This window comes from Ranitomeya imitator, chromosome 5, assembly GCF_032444005.1.
Source record: "Ranitomeya imitator isolate aRanImi1 chromosome 5, aRanImi1.pri, whole genome shotgun sequence".
Classification (NCBI taxonomy): domain Eukaryota; kingdom Metazoa; phylum Chordata; class Amphibia; order Anura; family Dendrobatidae; genus Ranitomeya; species Ranitomeya imitator.
The window spans coordinates 45,808,646-45,830,437 of NC_091286.1; the positions used below are offsets into that span (position 1 = coordinate 45,808,646).

Below are 21,792 nucleotides of genomic sequence, written 5' to 3' on the forward strand. Positions count from 1 at the left end.
TGCGGATTTTGGAATTCTGCTGCGGAAAAATCCGCAGTGGAATCCGCAAAGTGTGATCTTAGCCTAAGAGTATACAGACAGGTCAGTAGGGGATCGTAGCCATTACACAGAAAGGCATAAAAAACAAACAAAAAAAAAAAAAAACACACACACACACACACACAAGAACAAATTAAAAAGGACAGAAAAGTATTACAAATTTGAGGGTGGACACCTGTAGGAAAAGTGCAGAATTTACACTGCATGTTAATAGGCCCTTACTGTCTTACTAATTGTTTCTTTCTCTGAAACAGAAAAAAATGACTATATCTAAAATATGATAACATCACCTTATGTACATTTTATTAAGAAAATAACCAAAAAGTTACAGATGGGGAAAAGCAAATAATAGTAATTCTAAAATATTCACGGCAATATGTCAATAATTTAAAAATGATCTATAATTTATTAATAAAATGAAAAAAAAAAAACTTAGAATTTCACACTGAAATGTATTAAAAACTCTAGCTTCATAATTAAAAACAATCTAAAATGTCATAAATTAAAAAAAAAAAAAAAAAAAAATCTACAATATGATTTAAAAAATGGCTTACAATTACATAATGAAAAGAATAACAGATCTAGAAAATAAAAATAAAGACTTTCTGAATAAATTATTTATTATTAAGATACTCTTTACTTTTATATATTACATTTATTATTTATTAATTATGAAATTCTAGGCCATTTTTTATCATTTTATTAGTAAATTCTTATTTTTATTAACTTGCAATTAATATGTTGATTATGTAGTAAATGAATATATAATAATAAATAATTTACTACATAATAAAAATATTAATTAAAAGTTAATAAAAACAAGAATTGACTAATAAAATTATGAAAAATGGCCTAGAATTTCATAAGTAAAAAAATAATAGACTTAGAATATAAAAATAAAGAAATTCTTAATAAATAAAAATAATTTATTTCATAATAAAAATATTAATTAAAAGTAAAAAAAAAACCTAGAATTGACTAATAAAATTATGAAAAATGGCCTAGAATTTCATAAGTAAAAAATAATACTTAGAATATAAAAATAAAGAAATTCTTAATAAATAAAAATAATTTATTTCATAATAAAAATATTAACTAAAAGTAAAAAAAAAAAAACCTAGAATTGACTAATAAAATTATGAAAAATGGCTTAGAATATCATAAGTAAAAAATAATAGATGACTAATAAAATTATGAAAAATGGCTTAGAATATCATAAGTAAAAAATAATAGATTTATACTATAAAAATAAAGAAATTCTTAATAAATAAAAATAATTTATTTCAGAATAAAAATATTAATTAAAAGTAAAAAACAAAACAAAACACTAGAACTAATAAAATGATGAAAAATGGCCTAGAATTTCATAAGCAAAAAATAATAACTTTTGAATATATATATATATATATATATATATATATATTATTCTTATTACGAATTGACAATAAAAATAAAAACTAGAATTTACTAATAAAATGATGAAAATGGCATAGAACTTCAAAAGTAAAAAATAGAGTTAGAATATAAAAATAAAAAAAAGTCACAATAAATAAGAATATATTTAATAATAAAAATATTACAGGTTAAACAAAAACTAGTATTTACTAATAAAATGATGAAAAATGACCTAGAATTAAAAAAACTAAAATCTAAACTATAAAAAAATAATAATTAACATAATTATATTAATATTTTATTTCATAACAGACATATTAATTAAAAGTAAAAACAAATCTAGAATGTAGTATTATAATAAATGATCTAGAGTTTCAGGATTAAAAATAAAGGATCTAAAAAATAATAAAATAATTTTAAAAAGTAATAATAAAAAAAAAATAAAGATCTACAATTCCAATTCAAATGCAATTTTTGGAACGTAATGATTTGTTCGTAGGGCGAGTAATAGATCTGCCGTTGGAAGCTGAATCATGTTGTTCCTTTAGAATTAAATCTAATCCCGATCTGTAATACTGAGGTCATGTCTAAGGTGAGCAGTCTGAGAAAAACAACTCGGCACTATAAGCTAATACCGCAAACTAATGAGTCAATACTATTAACACCTGCACATTAAATGTATTTCGGTTGGCAGAATTCCCAGGAAAAAGAAAAAAAAAGGTGAAATGTAATATAGCGAGGTCGAGAGGAAAAAAATTGCATTTGGAAGTGTAATTAGAAAGCTTTCTTTTGTGCAGGTCTCAGACTAAAATGTTTGCCGCTGCTACCAAACCGAATGCTGTACGCCAAGCAGCTTGGCACCTACTTGAAAGATGATGGGTCCTGACACCAGAAACACTTGACTACGCCAGCGCCGAGAGAAGTGAGGACAGAGCGGGTCAGAGAGAAAGCACAAGGAATCCAGAGTCCATGTCACTGTCTAGGAGAGCAGAGCCGCCATGTCCCAAAGGTCTCATCTGTCAACGAGGTGGCGGCAATCTGACTCTTCTGTTCAATGTCTGGACCTTGTGGAGTTTTGTCAATATTTATCCAAAAATGCAAAAAAGAATGTAAATACAAAGATAAAAAAATAAAAAATTATTTCCCTTTTCCTATTGGTTTAAAATTCAGTGCAGATTATCACTTAACCCTTTAAGGAATAAGACAATTTTTCATCTTTCTTTTTCTTCTTCCAAGAGCCATAACTTTTTTTTTTTCTTTTTTCCATTTTTCCGTCTCCACAGCCAGTTGTACTTTTGAATGACACCATTCATTTCATCATGTGATGCACGGGAGAGTGGGGGGAAAAAAAATTCCAAATGCGGTGAAATTAAAAAAAAAAAAAAAAAAAAGTGCAATGTCACAATTGTATTTTGAGTGTTACGCAGCAACGATGACATGGCACCAGGCCATCTAATCTAAAAAAAAAATCCTGGAGATGCAGAGAGGTAGGAGGCCTTCCGCAGGGCTCCCGTCTAGCGACCACAGATCACCGACTTGCTCCTGAGAATCAATTTGTACCATCTCTACATAGTAATATTCCTTTAAGTGGGTATTCCCATTTCCAAGATCCTATCCCAATATGTAGTAGGTGTAATAATAATAATAATAATAGCAAATATCTCCAATTACAAATACAGTATAGTTCTTCTGATTCACCATGTCGCTTACCCCATGTGCAGCGCATCTATATATCACAAAAAAATAAAAAATTAAAATACATTGTACCCCTAAATATTTTTATTTTTAAAAAAAGTACGCATATTTGGTATTGCTGAGTCCGAAACGACCCGACCTATAAAACTGTCCCACTTGTTAACCCCTTCAGTGAACACTGTAAAAAAAAGAAAAAAGAAAAAAAAATGATGCTTTATCATACCGCCGAACAAAAAGAGGAATAAAATACAATCAAAAAGACAAATGTAAAAAAATATGGTATCTCTGAAAACATCATCTTGTCCCACAAAAAAACAAGCAACTAAACAGCTCCATCAGCGGAAAAATAAAGTTATACCTCTCAGAATACAGGGATGCAAAAATAATTATTTTTTCTATAAAATAGTTTTTATTGTGTAAAAACGCCAAAACATAAAAAAAAACTATGGAAATGTAGTATCGCTGCAATCACACTGACCTGAAGAATATAGCTGCCTTATGAATTTTACCACAGGCAGAACGGTATTAAAAAAAAAAAAATTGAATTGCTGATTTAGGTTCATTCTGCCTCCCAAAAATGGAATAGAAAGCAATCAAAAAATGTCATGTGACCGAAAATGGTACCAATAAAAATGTCAACTCTTCCCGCTAAAAACAATCCCTCACATGACTCGGTCAACCGAAATATGTAAAAAATATAGCTCTTAAAATATGGCAATACAAAAACTAGTTTTTGCAATAAGAAGCATCTTTTTAAATGTGTGAGTGTCAGCAGCTAAACATAAAAACCCAATATGAATCTGGTATCGCTGAAATCGCACCAACCAGAAGAATAAAGTCGCCTAATCACTTATATCGCATGAGGAACGGCATACAAAGTAAATAACACAAATTCTTCACCTGCTCTTGATTTGTTCATTCTGCCTCCCAAAGATCGCAGTTATCATGCGCTCTGCACTGAGCTCTTGCACCGGAGTGTGTGCCTCCAGAAGCATGAAATGAGCATATCATACTGGTCATTACAACGTACTGGTCACTACAATGGAAGTTTGCAATTTTCACTCAGCAACATCCACTGCTGCTTGTTTCCGGAAAAGACCCAAGGAGTCAAATTTTTCAAAGTGTTAACTTGAGAGGGGATTCTGCTGTTCTAGCACTTAAGGGTTCTGTATATGGAGTCCGTATACTATTCTGAGAAAATCTGCCCTCCAGGAGGCAAAAGTCCCTTCAGAGTCTCGCCGTGTGGTTAAGCAGTACTGTGCAGCTTAAAAATGTAAAATCTAGAGCTAAAACAAAATTTTTGTGGTAAAAATGTACTTATTTTTTTTCTTCACTGCCCAATGGTATAACATTCTGTGACACACCAGTGGTGTCAATATGACCACTGCACCCCTAGATTAATTCAGGTGCAGTGAGATGCAATTTGTAAAATAGAGTCTCTTATGGGGGGATTCTGCTGTTCTTTCACCTCAGGGGCTCCGCCAATGTGACATACCACCCTGAACCCTGTCCACCAAAATCTTTACTCCAATATGGCGCTTCTTCCCTTCTGAGCTTTTCACTGTGCCTCAAAACTAGCTTTCAATGACACAGGAGAAATTGCTCAACAAATTTTGGGGTCCATTTAGTCCTGTCCTGATGAAAATGAAAAAAATTGGGCCTAACACAACATTTTTGTGGCAATTTTTTTTTTCATTTTTACAGATCCACATTGTAAAATTCTGTGAAGCAAATGTGGGTTCAAGAAGCTCACCACACATCTAAATTCCTTGAGGGGGTCTAGTTTCTAAAATGGGGTCACTTGTGGGGGTTTTACATGGTTTACGCACATCAGGGGCTTTGCAAATACAACATGACACATGCAGACCATTCCATCAAAGTCAGGGTTCCAAAACATCACTCCTTTTCTGACTCCTGCCATGCACCCAAACAATAGTTTTCCCCCACATAGGGGGTACCTGCGTGCTCAGCAAAAAGTGCACAACAAAGTTTGGGGTTCATTTACCCTGTTAATCTTGTGAAAATAAAAAAATGGGGGCTAAATGTGATTTTTTTTAAATATTCACAGCTCAACATTATAAACTTCTGTGAGGTACCTGGGAGTTCAAGGTGCTCTCCACACATCTAGATAAGTTCCTTGAGGGGTCTAGTTTCCATAATGGTGTCGCTTGTGGGGGGGTTTCCACTGTTTAGGCACATCAGGTGCTCTCCAAATACGACATGGCGTCCGCTAATGATTCCAGCAAATTTTACATTCAAGAAGTTAAATGGCACGCTTTCTCTTCTGAGCCCTGCCGTGCGTCCAAACAGTGGTTTTCCCCCACATATGGGGAATCAGCCTGCTCAGGAGAAATTGAACAACAAATTTTGGGGGTTTATTTCTCCTGTTAACCATGTAAACATTGAAAGATTTGGGACTAAAGTAAAAATTTGTGTGAAAAGTTAAATGGAGGGTTAATAAACTTCTTGAATGTGGTTTTGAGCACCTTGAGTTGCGCAGTTTTTTAGAATGGTGTCATTTTAACAAGGCAACAGGTTTCTGCTAATAACCAAGAAAAATTATCTTTCACAATTGGTGCAGAATCCAACCAGAGGAGCAGCACTTTTAGACCTAATACTATCTAATAGACCTGACAGAATAACAAATCTGCAGGTGGTTGGGCATTTAGGAAATAGCGCCCACAATATTGTGCAGTTTCACCTGTCTTTCACTAGGGGGACTTGTCAGGGAGTCACAAAAACATTGAACTTTAGGAAGGCAAAGTTTGAACAGCTTAGAGATGCCCTTAATCTGGTAGACTGGGACAATATCCTCAGAAATGAGAATACAGATAATAAATGGGAAATGTTTAAGAACATCCTAAATAGGCAGTGTAAGCGGTTTATACCTTGTGGGAATAAAAGGACTAGAAATAGGAAAAACCCAATGTGGCTAAACAAAGAAGTAAGACAGGCAATTAACAGTAAAAAGAAAGCATTTGCACTACTAAAGCAGGATGGCACCATTGAAGCTCTAAAAAACTATAGGGAGAAAAATACTTTATCTAAAAAACTAATTAAAGCTGCCAAAAAGGAAACAGAGAAGCACATTGCTAAGGAGAGTAAAACTAATCCCAAACTGTTCTTCAACTATATCAATAGTAAAAGAATAAAAACTGAAAATGTAGGCCCCTTAAAAAATAGTGAGGAAAGAATGGTTGTAGATGACGAGGAAAAAGCTAACATATTAAACACCTTCTTCTCCACGGTATTCACGGTGGAAAATGAAATGCTAGGTGAAATCCCAAGAAACAATGAAAACCCTATATTAAGGGTCACCAATCTAACCCAAGAAGAGGTGCGAAACCGGCTAAATAAGATTAAAATAGATAAATCTCCGGGTCCGGATGGCATACACCCACGAGTACTAAGAGAACTAAGTAATGTAATAGATAAACCATTATTTCTTATTTTTAGTGACTCTATAGCGACAGGGTCTGTTCCGCAGGACTGGCGCATAGCAAATGTGGTGCCAATATTCAAAAAGGGCTCTAACAGTGAACCTGGAAATTATAGGCCAGTAAGTCTAACCTCTATTGTTGGTAAAATATTTGAAGGGTTTCTGAGGGATGTTATTCTGGATTATCTCAATGAGAATAACTGTTTAACTCCATATCAGCATGGGTTTATGAGAAATCGCTCCTGTCAAACCAATCTAATCAGTTTTTATGAAGAGGTAAGCTATAGACTGGACCACGGTGAGTCATTGGACGTGGTATATCTCGATTTTTCCAAAGCGTTTGATACCGTGCCGCACAAGAGGTTGGTACACAAAATGAGAATGCTTGGTCTGGGGGAAAATGTGTGTAAATGGGTTAGTAACTGGCTTAGTGATAGAAAGCAGAGGGTGGTTATAAATGGTATAGTCTCTAACTGGGTCGCTGTGACCAGTGGGGTACCGCAGGGGTCAGTATTGGGACCTGTTCTCTTCAACATATTCATTAATGATCTGGTAGAAGGTTTACACAGTAAAATATCGATATTTGCAGATGATACAAAACTATGTAAAGCAGTTAATACAAGAGAAGATAGTATTCTGCTACAGATGGATCTGGATAAGTTGGAAACTTGGGCTGAAAGGTGGCAGATGAGGTTTAACAATGATAAATGTAAGGTTATACACATGGGAAGAGGGAATCAATATCACCATTACACACTGAACGGGAAACCACTGGGTAAATCTGACAGGGAGAAGGACTTGGGGATCCTAGTTAATGATAAACTTACCTGGAGCAGCCAGTGCCAGGCAGCAGCTGCCAAGGCAAACAGGATCATGGGGTGCATTAAAAGAGGTCTGGATACACATGATGAGAGCATTATACTGCCTCTGTACAAATCCCTAGTTAGACCGCACATGGAGTACTGTGTCCAGTTTTGGGCACCGGTGCTCAGGAAGGATATAATGGAACTAGAGAGAGTACAAAGGAGGGCAACAAAATTAATAAAGGGGATGGGAGAACTACAATACCCAGATAGATTAGCGAAATTAGGATTATTTAGTCTAGAAAAAAGACGACTGAGGGGCGATCTAATAACCATGTATAAGTATATAAGGGGACAATACAAATATCTCGCTGAGGATCTGTTTATACCAAGGAAGGTGACGGGCACAAGGGGGCATTCTTTGCGTCTGGAGGAGAGAAGGTTTTTCCACCAACATAGAAGAGGATTCTTTACTGTTAGGGCAGTGAGAATCTGGAATTGCTTGCCTGAGGAGGTGGTGATGGCGAACTCAGTCGAGGGGTTCAAGAGAGGCCTGGATGTCTTCCTGGAGCAGAACAATATTGTATCATACAATTATTAGGTTCTGTAGAAGGACGTAGATCTGGGGATTTATTATGATGGAATATAGGCTGAACTGGATGGACAAATGTCTTTTTTCGGCCTTACTAACTATGTTACTATGTTACTATGTATTTTGGGGAATTTTCTGTTATATAGACCCCTCAAAGTCACTTCAAATGTGATGTGGTCCCTAAAAAAATGGTTTTGTAAATTTTGGTGGAAAAATTAGATATCGCTGATAAACTTTTAACCCTTATAACTTTCTAACAAAAAAGACTGCTTTAAAAATTGAACTGATGTAAAGTAGGCATGTGGGAAATGTTATTTAGTAACTATTTTGTGTAACATAACTCTCTGATTTAAGGACATAAAAATTAAGTTTTGAAATTTGCAAAAATTTTCTAAATGTTCACCAAATTTCCGTTTTTTCACAAAAAACGCAAGTCATAGCGAATAAATTTTACCACTATCATGAAGTACAGTATGTCACGAAAAAACAGAATCAGTGGGATCCGTTGAAACATTCAAGAGTTATTACCACATAAAGTGACACTAGTCAAAATTGTAAAATTTGGCACGGTCATGAAGGTGAAAATAGGCTCGGGGGTAAAAGGTGTACGTCTGGCTCCAATAAAAAGACCTTGGCATTTCATTTTACTATTAGGGACAGCCACAGAGGATTCAGGATTTCTATTTTGCTGTGAGCGGCACAAGAACAAACCCAACTGTGAAGGTGACATATTCTTATGTCATGTGTTGTGAATTCTGTGGCCAAGCTCCCTCCTGTGGTCGTGAGTGGTACTTCGGCTGGTTCTGTCTATGAGCTTCCGTTGGTGGATGAGAGTGGTACTGCGGCTTCTGAGTTTCCTTCCTCAGGTGATGAGGTTAAGTCGTTAGGTGCTGCTCTATTTAACTCCACCTGGTGCTTTGATCCTGGCCTCCAGTCAATGTTCTAGTATTGGTCTTGCTTCCTCCTGGATCGTTCCTGTGGCCTGTCTATCCTGCATAAGCTAAGTTCTGCTTGTGTTACTTTTGTTGCTATTTTTTCTGTCCAGCTTGCTTTATTGGTTTTTCTTGCTTGCTGGAAGCTCTGAGACGCAGAGGGAGCACCTCCGTACCGTTAGTCGGTGCGGAGGGTCTTTTTGCCCGTCTGCGTGGTTGTTTGTAGGTTTTTGTGTTGACCGCAAAGCTATCTTTCCTATCCTCGGTCTATTCAGTAAGTCGGGCCTCACTTTGCTAAATCTATTTCATCTCTGTGTTTGTATTTCATCTTTACTCACAGTCATATGTGGGGGGCTGCCTTTTCCTTTGGGGAATTTCTCTGAGGCAAGGTAGGCTTATTTTTCTATCTTCAGGGCTAGTTAGTTTCTCAGGCTGTGCCGAGTTGCATAGGGAGCGTTAGGCGCAATCCACGGCTACCTCTAGTGTGGTGTGATAGGATTAGGGACTGCGGTCAGCAGAGTTTCCACGTCTCAGAGCTCGTCCTATGTTTATGGTAAATGTCAGGTCACTTTGTGTGCTCTGAACTTCAAGGTCCATTGTGGTTCTGAATTACCTGTTCATAACAGTCATGTCAGTAAAGGTGAGAGGTGCGGGGTTCTGATACTTCGGTCTTCTGGCATCTAAAAATCAATGACTTCATAAAAGGAGACTTGATCTAAACTCGACATTCAAAAAAAAAAAGTTTTAGTGAAATTAGTCATTGCCCCGGGGAGCGGCATTAGGGCAGAATGGTGCTCTTATTGTAAAGGTTAAGATATTGATTTATGTACGGCTCTGAAAAGGGCAAGACTGGATCAGCAGTAGTGAAGAGTAGCGGGAGAACAAGGCAGACAAAATATCACGTATCACAGCGATCAGCCTGCTCAGCATGTGTCTACACCGTCACCAGAGCCACAACGGGATGTACAGCATGAACGGCACAGGGATAAGGAGGGACGGGACATGACGCCAAAGCAATGGCACCGCGCCCCCTACGCAGTCTGCGCAACTCATGGCACATTCAAAGATTGGCTATGCCATACAAGCAGCACTTGTATTGTCACATCATCATGCCACTTTCTCATATCAGACAGTGATGAGCCGATCGGACACAGGTCTCCTAAACAGCCTCATGGGTGCCCCCAAAAGGCTACTGAATTTGAGGCAGGGGTCCCTCATCAGCTGATTCAGACTGGTCTATACTAAGACCAAGAAAGGAGATGTCAATCCAGCCTTATACTCAGTGCTGTGGAGTCTGAGTCGGTGTCCATTTTGGTAGAGTCGGTATAAAATGGATCGACACAAACACTTAAAATATATAATACACTAGATTGTGGCCCGATTCTAACGCATCGGGTATTCTAGAATATGCATGTCCCTGTAGTATATGGACAATGATGATTCCAGAATTCGCGGCAGACTGTGCCCGTCGCTGATTGGTCGAGGCAACCTTTATGACATCATCGTCGCCATGGCAACCATTATGACATCTACGTTGATACTGTGCCCGTCGCTGAATCAGAAACGTGGGATTTCTACGTCCTTTATGACATCATCGTCGCTGTGCCCATTGCTGATTGTTTGAGGCCGCCAGGCCTCGACCAATCAGAGATGCGGGATTTCCAGGACAGACAGACAGACAGACGGAAAAACCCTTAGACAATTATATATATAGATTGGGTATAGTAGTACACTGCAGGATGTGCTGTAAATGTTTTTATAAGAATTTGGAAAAGTTCTGAAATGTCCTATAAATGTCTGTTCTGTTCAAGATCTATGGATCTTGGCTTTTAGTTGGGATAAATCTGTGCTGCACATTTATGTACAGGCTCAGTAGGACCAGTGCTGTGGGGTTGTAGATGAGATGAATCTGTGCTGCACTTTATGCACATGCTCAGTAGTGACCAGTGCTGTGGGGTTGTAGAGGAGATGAATCTGTGCTGCACTTTATGTGCAGGCTCAGTAGTGACCAGTGCTGTGGGGTTGTTGATGAGATGAATCTGTGCTGCACTTTATGCACAGGCTCAGTAGTGACCAGTGCTGTGGGGTTGTAGATGAGATGAATCTGTGCTGCACTTTATGCACAGGCTCAGTAGTGACCAATACTGTGGGGTTGTAGATTACATGAATCTGTGCTGCACTTTATGTACATGCTCAGTAGTGACCAGTGCTGTGGGGCTGTAGATTACATGAATCTGTGCTGCACTTTATGCACAGGCTCAGTAGTGACCAATACTGTGGGGTTGTAGATTACATGAATCTGTGCTGCACTTTATGTACAGGCTCAGTAGTGACCAGTGCTGTGGGGTCGTAGAGGAGATGAATCTGTGCTGCACTTTATGTACATGCTCAGTAGTGACCAGTGCTGTGGGGCTGTAGATGAGATGAATCTGTGCTGCACTTTATGTACATGCTCAGTACTGACCAGTGCTGTGGGGTTGTAGATGAGATGAATCTGTGCTGCACTTTATGTACATGCTCAGTAGTGACCAGTGCTGTGGGGTTGTTGATGAGATGAATCTGTGCTGCACTTTATGTACAGGCTCAGTAGTGACCAGTGCTGTGGGGTTGTAGATGAGATGAATCTGTGCTGCACTTTATGTACATGCTCAGTACTGAGGCAGCGCTGTGGGGTCGGAGTCAGGAAAATTGATGAGTCGGAGTTGGAGTTGGTGGTCTGGATTACCGAATCCACAGCTCTTCTTATACATAGCAAAATACAATTGAGTCAATCTCCCTCAATTCAGAGGGCAACTGAAGATTTCAGAGGTCAAATGCAATTTCTATGAGGTGGATGCATATTTTATAGGCACTTTACAGAGCAGCTGTCGGCACATTTTTTACATGGTATGGCCATTTAGGCACTGACCCCTAATAAAAATGATACCTTTACTTGTATAGACCCATTGTGCCAGACATGAGAAATCTAGAACAGAAGCTGTATGAAAATTGCTCTGGAAGAGCACTGGGGGAGGATCAATGCACTTGAAAAAAAAGCAGAACAAGTGAAATTGACTGACATCCCCCCAGTGCACTTTCAGCCTAACTTTCACATAAAATAAAATGGTGGCGAGCATCTTTTTGTTGGGGGACGAGCTCCTATGCAGACATACCACTACTTTCATATGTAAAAACAGGATAACAGGTTCCCTTTAATGAGGACCTGTCGATATTCCTGACGCATCGATTTTAGCAAAATACAAGATGTAGTTTAGCATTTACAGCATCAGAGGAGCGCACTGATGATCCACCGGGCTTCAGAGCAGCGCTCTCAAGCTTTACAGAAAGGAGAACTCATTGAAAAAAGCGCAGAGGCGGGGCGAGCGCAGAGGCAGGGCGAGCGCAGAGGCGGGGCGAGCGCAGAGACGGGGCGAGCGCAGAGACGGGGCGAGCGCAGAGACGGGGCGAGCGCAGAGGCGGGCATTACCTGATGGTGCTGGATTCTATATATATTGCTGGTGAAGTTGTGATATAAATGGAATTTGTCGACGTCTTTCACGGTTCCTTCCTTCTCTTTTCCTGTTGATTTAGCCAGGGTGGACTGCAGGGTGACATAATTCTGTTTGCAGCTAGAAATACAAAAAAACAATGGCTGGTTGACACAAGGCGATAAACACACAGTCGTATCCCACTACAGAACCCTGCACAAGCCCCGCGAGCACAGAGCCCGGCCGTGTTCAGAGCACGCAGGTGCCGAGCACGTCTGTGCGCTCTAAAATCCAGATTCCTGCCTCTATGAACCCCAGATCTGTAGGATACAAATCTACAAAACATTGCAGGCCAATTTCAACTATCTCCCTGAGGAAGAACAAATGGACAGACAGACGGATGGGACAGACAGACAGGTCACCTGTTAGTCAGAGTCAGGCAGGGGGCGAGGAATAGGCAGGGAGGCAGCAGAACTGTAAGTGCATTGCCCACCCATGTGCAACTCATTAGAAAAACATTTAAACTATGGATTTCACTAAAACAGCAAATCAGATTTCTACTGTATTTTTCGGACCATAAGACGCACTCAGGGTTTTGACAGCAGGAAAAACATTTTTCTATAGCTTCACTGGTGGTGGAAAGTGTATGGTTGATTTTAACTAATTTCAATGCACTAGGGTAAAAAAGGAAAATAATAGATTTAATGTTAGTGTTTCTCTGCTGCATCTGTACTATACACAAACAGCTCTGCTACATGCACATTTACATATACACAGCTATGCTACATATGCACATTTGTATACACACAGCTCTGCTACATACACATTTACATATGCACACCACTGCTACGTGCACATATAGATACACAGCTCTACTACATACACAGACACACAGCTCTGCTACATGCACATATAGATACAGAGCTGTGTTACATGCACATATAGACACACAGCTCTGCTACATGCACATATAGACACACAGCTGTGCTACATGCACATATAGACACATACAGCTGTGCTACATGCACATATAGACACATACAGCTGTGCTACATGCACACAGACACACAGCTGTGCTACATGCACACAGACACACAGCTGTGCTACATGCACATATAGACACATACAGCTGTGCTACATGCACATAGACACATACAGCTGTGCTACATGCACATATAGACACATACAGCTGTGCTACATGCACACAGACACACAGCTGTGCTACATGCACATAGACACATACAGCTGTGCTACATGCACAGACACACAGCTGTGCTACATGCACAGACACACAGCTGTGCTACATGCACAGACACACAGCTGTGCTACATGCACATATAGACACACAGCTGTGCTACATGCAGACACACAGCTGTGCTACATGCACATATAGACACATACAGCTGTGCTACATGCAAATACAGACACAGACAGCTGTGCTACATGCACATATAGACACATACAGCTGTGCTACATGCAAATACAGACAGACAGCTGTGCTACATGCACATATAGACACATACAGCTGTGCTACATGCACATATAGACACATACAGCTGTGCTACATGCACACAGACACACAGCTGTGCTACATGCACATATAGACACATACAGCTGTGCTACATGCACATAGACACATACAGCTGTGCTACATGCACATATAGACACATACAGCTGTGCTACATGCACAGACACACAGCTGTGCTACATGCACATATAGACACATACAGCTGTGCAACATGCACATAGACATACAGCTGTGCTACATGCACAGACACACAGTGTGCTACATGCAGACACACAGCTGTGCTACATGCACAGACACACAGCTGTGCTACATGCACATATAGACACACAGCTGTGCCACATGCACATATAGACACAGCTGTGCCACATGCACATATAGACACACAGCTGTGCTACATGCACACACAGACACACAGCTGTGCTACATGCACATATAGACACAGCTGTGCTACATGCACACAGACAGCTGTGCTACATGCAAATATAGACACACACAGCTGTGCTAAATGCACATAGACACACAGCTGTGCTACATGCACAGACACACAGCTGTGCTACATGCACATATAGACACAGCTGTGCCACATGCATATAGACACACAGCTGTGCTACATGCACACACAGACACACAGCTGTGCTACATGCACATATAGACACACAGCTCTGCTACATATTCACATTTTTATACACACAACTCTACTACATACACATTTACATATACACATTTACATACACACAGCACTGCTACGTGCAGACACACACAGTGCACATATAGACACACAGAGCTCTACTACATACACAGACACACACAGCTGTGTAACATGCACATATAGACACACACAGCTCTGCTACATGCACATATAGACACACAGCTCTGCACATGCACATATAGACACACAGCTCTGCTACATGCACATATAGACACACAGCTCTGCTACATGCACATATAGACACACAGCTCTGCTACATGCACATATAGACACACAGCTCTGCACATGCACATATAGACACACAACTCTGCACATGCACATATAGACACACAGCTCTGCTACATGCACATATAGACACACAGCTCTGCTACATGCACATATAGACACATAGCTCTGCTACATGCACATACAGGTCCTTCTCAAAAAATTAGCATATAGTGTTAAATTTCATTATTTACCATAATGTAATGATTACAATTAAACTTTCATATATTATAGATTCATTATCCACCAACTGAAATTTGTCAGGTCTTTTATTGTTTTAATACTGATGATTTTGGCATACAACTCCTGATAACCCAAAAAACCTGTCTCAATAAATTAGCATATCAAGAAAAGGTTCTCTAAACGACCTATTACCCTAATCTTCTGAATCAACTAATTAACTCTAAACACATGCAAAAGATACCTGAGGCTTTTATAAACTCCCTGCCTGGTTCATTACTCAAAACCCCCATCATGGGTAAGACTAGCGACCTGACAGATGTCAAGAAGGCCATCATTGACACCCTCAAGCAAGAGGGTAAGACCCAGAAAGAAATTTCTCAACAAATAGGCTGTTCCCAGAGTGCTGTATCAAGGCACCTCAATGGTAAGTCTGTTGGAAGGAAACAATGTGGCAGAAAACGCTGTACAACGAGAAGAGGAGACCGGACCCTGAGGAAGATTGTGGAGAAGGACCGATTCCAGACCTTGGGGAACCTGAGGAAGCAGTGGACTGAGTCTGGTGTGGAAACATCCAGAGCCACCGTGCACAGGCGTGTGCAGGAAATGGGCTACAGGTGCCGCATTCCCCAGGTAAAGCCACTTTTGAACCATAAACAGCGGCAGAGGCGCCTGACCTGGGCTACAGAGAAGCAGCACTGGACTGTTGCTAAGTGGTCCCAAGTACTTTTTTCTGATGAAAGCAAATTTTGCATGTCATTCGGAAATCAAGGTGCCAGAGTCTGGAGGAAGACTGGGGAGAAGGAAATGCCAAAATGCCTGAAGTCCAGTGTCAAGTACCCACAGTCAGTGATGGTGTGGGGTGCCATGTCAGCTGCTGGTGTTGGTCCACTGTGTTTCATCAAGGGCAGGGTCAATGCAGCTAGCTATCAGGAGATTTTGGAGCACTTCATGCTTCCATCGGCTGAAATGCTTTATGGAGATGAAGATTTCATTTTTCAGCACGACCTGGCACCTGCTCACAGTGCCAAAACCACTGGTAAATGGTTTACTGACCATGGTATTACTGTGCTCAATTGGCCTGCCAACTCTCCTGACCTGAACCCCATAGAGAATCTGTGGGATATTGTGAAGAGAAAGTTGAGAGACGCAAGACCCAACACTCTGGATGAGCTTAAGGCCGCTATTGAAGCATCCTGGGCCTCCATAACATCTCAGCAGTGTCACAGGCTGATTGCCTCCATGCCACGCCGCATTGAAGCAGTCATTTCTGCCAAAGGATTCCCGACCAAGTATTGAGTGCATAACTGAACATTATTATTTGATGGTTTTTTTGTTTGTTATTAAAAAACACTTTTATTTGATTGGATGGGTGAAATATGCTAATTTATTGAGACAGGTTTTTTGGGTTATCAGGAGTTGTATGCCAAAATCATCAGTATTAAAACAATAAAAGACGTGACAAATTTCAGTTGGTGGATAATGAATCTATAATATATGAAAGTTTAATTGTAACCATTACATTATGGTAAATAATGAAATTTAACACTATATGCTAATTTTTTGAGAAGGACCTGTATAGACACACAGCTCTGCTACATGCACATATAGACACACAGCTCTGCACATGCACATATAGACACACAGCTCTGCTACATGCACATATAGACACACAGCTCTGCTACATGCACATATAGACACACAGCTCTGCACATGCACATATAGACACACAACTCTGCACATGCACATACAGACACACAGCTCTGCTACATGCACATATAGACACACAGCTCTGCTACATGCACATATAGACACACAACTCTGCTACATGCACATATAGACACACAGCTCTGCTACATGCACATATAGACACACAGCTCTGCTACATGCACATACAGACACATAGCTCTGCTACATGCACATATAGACACACAGCTCTGCTACATGCACATATAGACACACAGCTCTGCACATGCACATATAGACACACAACTCTGCACATGCACATATAGACACACAGAGCTCTACCACAGACACACACAGCTCTGCACATAGACACACACAGCTCTGCACATATAGACACACACAGTTCTGCACATGCACATTTATTTACACACACTCACACACTATGAATTACCACATTTTGCAGTTTCTTCCAGGCCTGTAATTGATCCCAAGACCTATACATTCCTGGAGCTGGTTGGATGGAAGAACCTTCAGGACGTGGAGCTTCTGAGCTTCCTCTCCTGCTCTGCACTGATCACAAAGATCAGTGTGGGACAGGAGGAAAGCGCAGTTCTCTCAGCGACCAGGAAGAACAAAGTGTCAGCGTTCTCCTGCTCTACAGCATGCCTGCTTAACAGTGTGTCTTATGGTCTGGAAAATATGGTACATGCCATTTGTTTGGACTATAAAATCCTGATGACAGGTTCTCTTTAAAAAGGGGTTTACCAGTCTTCTTTAAATCTTTACCAGTCTTCTTTAAATCTTTACCAGTCTTCTTTAAATCTTTGCAGAGGGAAGGGATACTTATATCCTCTAGAGAAAACTCCTGTAGCCAACAGTGTGGCCTTTCCTTGTGAGGATCAATAGGAGTCCTGACAATCTGTCCTCTCATGGAACAATTCGTGCGGCCGTAGCTCAGCAATATGCCATCACTCCAGGCAGTGGGAAACTCATGTTACTTATACCATACCCTTGAAACGTCTTCCTAGAAATGTTCTCTCTACCTGCATGATTAAAGGGAACCTGGCAGGTCACCTGACCGCCCCAAACTGCCACCAGAATGTTTCATACATGTTCTATAGTGGCACCAAGGAAACCTGGGAAATGCTGCGTGCAAGATCACATATAGGACACAGTCAGGAGGCAGAGAACGTCTTATTTCTTACAGGTTTCGGATGTGTTCCAGAGAGTCCTTATCTTTGGCGACCATGTCTGCTAAGATGTGCTGCACTCCCGCCTCGATATCTGGCAGTTTTGAAAGTCCTGTAATGCAAGACAAATGAATTTATGTTCATACACATACCATGATTTCATTCCAGGCTCAGGATTTCAGGGGAAAACTGCTAATAAGTTGAGTAGGGCTGAACACCGTAGGTCGTGTTCACATTACCGTTTGCTTGCTTCCAATGCATACACATCGATAGAGCACCAGTAACAAGAACACATTTTCAAAAATTGTCCTTTCAGCAGATAAGCCCATCTGTACTCACAAACCCTTTGTTGCTGCATAGAAAAGCGTCATTTTATACCAAGAATACAGTAAAAATATCCAGTAAAAATAAAAAAAATAAGAAAAAAAAGAACATTTTCTTTTAGATGATGGAAGACACTCTAAAAGGAAGGTTCTAGGAACAAGGCAGTAGATCATACAGATATCAGCACGTTGATACACGTACAAAGTGATATTACACAAAATCAGACTAAGTCCGGGGTATTCTGCATAATTAGGGAAACCGGATCTTAGAAAAACTGGTAAAAAACTGGAGAAAAACCATAAGGAGAATTTGCAATCAGAAGATTTCCAACTTCAGCGTTTACTTATGTAACACTGCCCTCTAGTGTATTATCCTGCAATGACTCTATGCAGAATTTCTTGGATGTTCTTCTAAAGTTTATAAAAAATATATAAAATTTTGTCTATCTAAAATATAATAAAGAAAATGGTGATATAGCTCAGTGCACATTATTAAGTGCAGCATGAATCATACCCATTATGTGTGGAAGCCTCGATATTCATGGCCAACCGACCTGCTGCTGAGTGACAGCGGTTTCCATTAATACTGGGACTTAAAAGGGTCCTCCGGAGAAATGATATTGGTGGATCGGTGGCGTTCCAGCATCCGGCAGCCCCAAAGATCGGCTCAAGTCAGACACTTCACAAAAAAATAAGACTATATGCGGACAACCGGCAAAGAAACCTGAGTTATAGGTGTCCATCAAGTTCCATTGTAACCTCAGGACGACTCAGTGGACTCTGATGGACACCATTTTTACTTACTGGGCTCGTCGGGAGCCAATGGTGCACTGCGTAACGGATACTTATTACGTGGTGGCAGAAACCGCAACACGTGTGAGCAATGCTTCAAAACGATGACCATGACATCTCTAAATGTAATTTCTGATGGAACGGTTAATTAGGGAAGGTGCACACACACATTTCTCTCTGAGGAAAACAGTCCGAGTAAGCTAATGGGAGTATGATCAGTGCAGGATAAGAGCTTGGTCAGAGAGGGGTCGGAGCCCAGACGGAGCGGGGTCGGAGCCCAGACAGACAGAGCGGGGTCGGAGCCCAGACAGACAGAGCGGGGTCGGAGCCCAGACAGACAGAGCGGGGTCGGAGCCCAGACAGACAGAGCGGGGTCGGAGCCCAGACAGACAGAGCGGGGTCGGAGCCCAGACAGACAGAGCGGGGTCGGAGCCCAGACAGACAGAGCGGGGTCGGAGCCCAGACAGACGGAGCGGGGTCGGAGCCCAGACAGACAGAGCGGGGTCGGAGCCCAGACAGACAGAGCGGGGTCGGAGCCCAGACAGACAGAGCGGGGTCGGAGCCCAGACAGACAGAGCGGGGTCGGAGCCCAGACAGACAGAGCGGGGTCGGAGCCCAGACAGACAGAGCGGGGTCGGAGCCCAGACAGACAGAGCGGGGTCGGAGCCCAGACAGACAGAGCGGGGTCGGAGCCCAGACAGACAGAGCGGGGTCGGAGCCCAGACAGACAGAGCGGGGTCGGAGCCCAGACAGACAGAGCGGGGTCGGAGCCCAGACAGACAGAGCGGGGTCGGAGCCCAGACAGACAGAGCGGGGTCGGAGCCCAGACAGACAGAGCGGGGTCGGAGCCCAGACAGACAGAGCGGGGTCGGAGCCCAGACAGACAGAGCGGGGTCGGAGCCCAGACAGACAGAGCGGGGTCGGAGCCCAGACAGACAGAGCGGGGTCGGAGCCCAGACAGACAGAGCGGGGTCGGAGCCCAGACAGACAGAGCGGGGTCGGAGCCCAGACAGACAGAGCGGGGTCGGAGCCCAGACAGACAGAGCGGGGTCGGAGCCCAGACAGACAGAGCGGGGTCGGAGCCCAGACAGACAGAGCGGGGTCGGAGCCCAGACAGACAGAGCGGGGTCGGAGCCCAGACAGACAGAGCGGGGTCGGAGCCCAGACAGACAGAGCGGGGTCGGAGCCCAGACAGACAGAGCGGGGTCGGAGCCCAGACAGACAGAGCGGGGTCGGAGCCCAGACAGACAGAGCGGGGTCGGAGCCCAGACAGACAGAGCGGGGTCGGAGCCCAGACAGACAGAGCGGGGTCGGAGCCCAGACAGACAGAGCGGGGTCGGAGCCCAGACAGAGCGGGGTCGGAGCAGAGATAGAGCGGGGTCGGAGCAGAGATAGAGCGGGGTCGGAGCAGAGATAGAGCGGGGTCGGAGCAGAGATAGAGCGGGGTCGGAGCAGAGATAGAGCGGGGTCGGAGCAGAGATAGAGCGGGGTCGGAGCAGAGATAGAGCGGGGTCGGAGCCCAGACAGAGCGGGGTCGGAGCAGAGATAGAGCGGGGTCGGAGCAGAGATAGAGCGGGGTCGGAGCAGAGATAGAGCGGGGTCGGAGCAGAGATAGAGTGGGGTCGGAGCAGAGATAGAGCGGGGTCGGAGCAGAGATAGAGCGGGGTCGGAGCAGAGATAGAGCGGGGGTCAGAGTGAAATCAGTTTTCATGTTTTCTGTCAGTCCATGAAAATCTGTGATCCAAGTACTTTAGGATGCTTTTCACAGACCCATAGATGTGCATTTCCCATTTCTGATAGTATCAAAATTAGATATCACTGATTCTTTCCTTGGACCACTTGAGCTGGGAAAAAAATTTGCCAAGTGCACGGCCGCATGGAATATCATAGGTGTGAATGCTATGATCGCACTTACCTAAACCACATATATGGGCATGCAGGTCTGTGAAATTGTAAATCCATTAACACCTTTATACCTTTTACTTGTTGCTTAATTAACGAGTAAACAAGAGTTTTCTTCATTGTGCAAATGATGCGTTAAGTGCTCCAAGCGTGGCAAAGCACTTAACAATCCTCTGCTTCTCGAAGATTGCTTGATAGATTGCTTACTGTCTGTGCGATTTCAGACACGGAAATCGGACAGTGAGATCAAGCAAAAGACAAAGGATTGTTAAGTGCTTTGTCCCGCCCAGAGCACTTAACACCTCATTTGAAAACGCTAATTTCTCAGGAGTGCAGCAACAGATGGACAATATAAAGGGGTTGATGGATTTACATTTCATAGCTCTGTGGCTTAATGGGGTTGAGCTTACGGATAGATTTTCTGTAGGGAATTTCTGATGTCGCACCTACCTTCTGTGTTAGGTTTTATATACATGTGAAGATTCAGTTGCTGCGGGGTATCGATCAGCGCTTTGGCTGCAGATTCCAATCCCAGTTGCCTGGCTCTCTGGGCTTTGGTGCCTTTGCTTCCAGTTTTGTACGGCGTGTACTAGAGGTGTAAAAATTAGAGAAGCGTGAAGTCCTGTCTGTACAGTGACCTACATCCATGTACACGGGCAGATACTCACCACGTGCTCTATTTCATCCATGCTCCTGCAGTTCAGCATGGCGGTGTGTAAACCTGCGTGCAGCTTCCCTTCCTTCTTCAGTTTTTCTACCAGACTGTGGGCTTTTTTTGCAACCGACCTGATAATAGAGAAATAAAAAAAATGGGTGAATTAAATTTTAATGAAACATAAGAAGGAGGAGGAGACTT

The 21,792-nt window shown here is 41.9% G+C and overlaps 1 protein-coding gene across 3 annotated transcripts in view; it reads right to left on the reverse strand.

Moving 5' to 3' along the window:
• SRBD1 (S1 RNA binding domain 1) overlaps positions 1 to 21,792 on the reverse strand; it is a 268,478-nt gene that overhangs the window by 188,881 nt on the left and 57,805 nt on the right. For all 3 annotated transcript variants that reach the window (XM_069768624.1, XM_069768625.1, XM_069768626.1), the window contains 4 exons: positions 21,605 to 21,722; positions 21,387 to 21,525; positions 17,935 to 18,031; positions 12,362 to 12,503 (listed from right to left, as the gene is read on the reverse strand). In XM_069768624.1, coding sequence (XP_069624725.1) covers positions 12,362 to 12,503; positions 17,935 to 18,031; positions 21,387 to 21,525; positions 21,605 to 21,722 — 496 coding nt within the window. The remainder of the gene's footprint in view (positions 1 to 12,361; positions 12,504 to 17,934; positions 18,032 to 21,386; positions 21,526 to 21,604; positions 21,723 to 21,792) is intronic.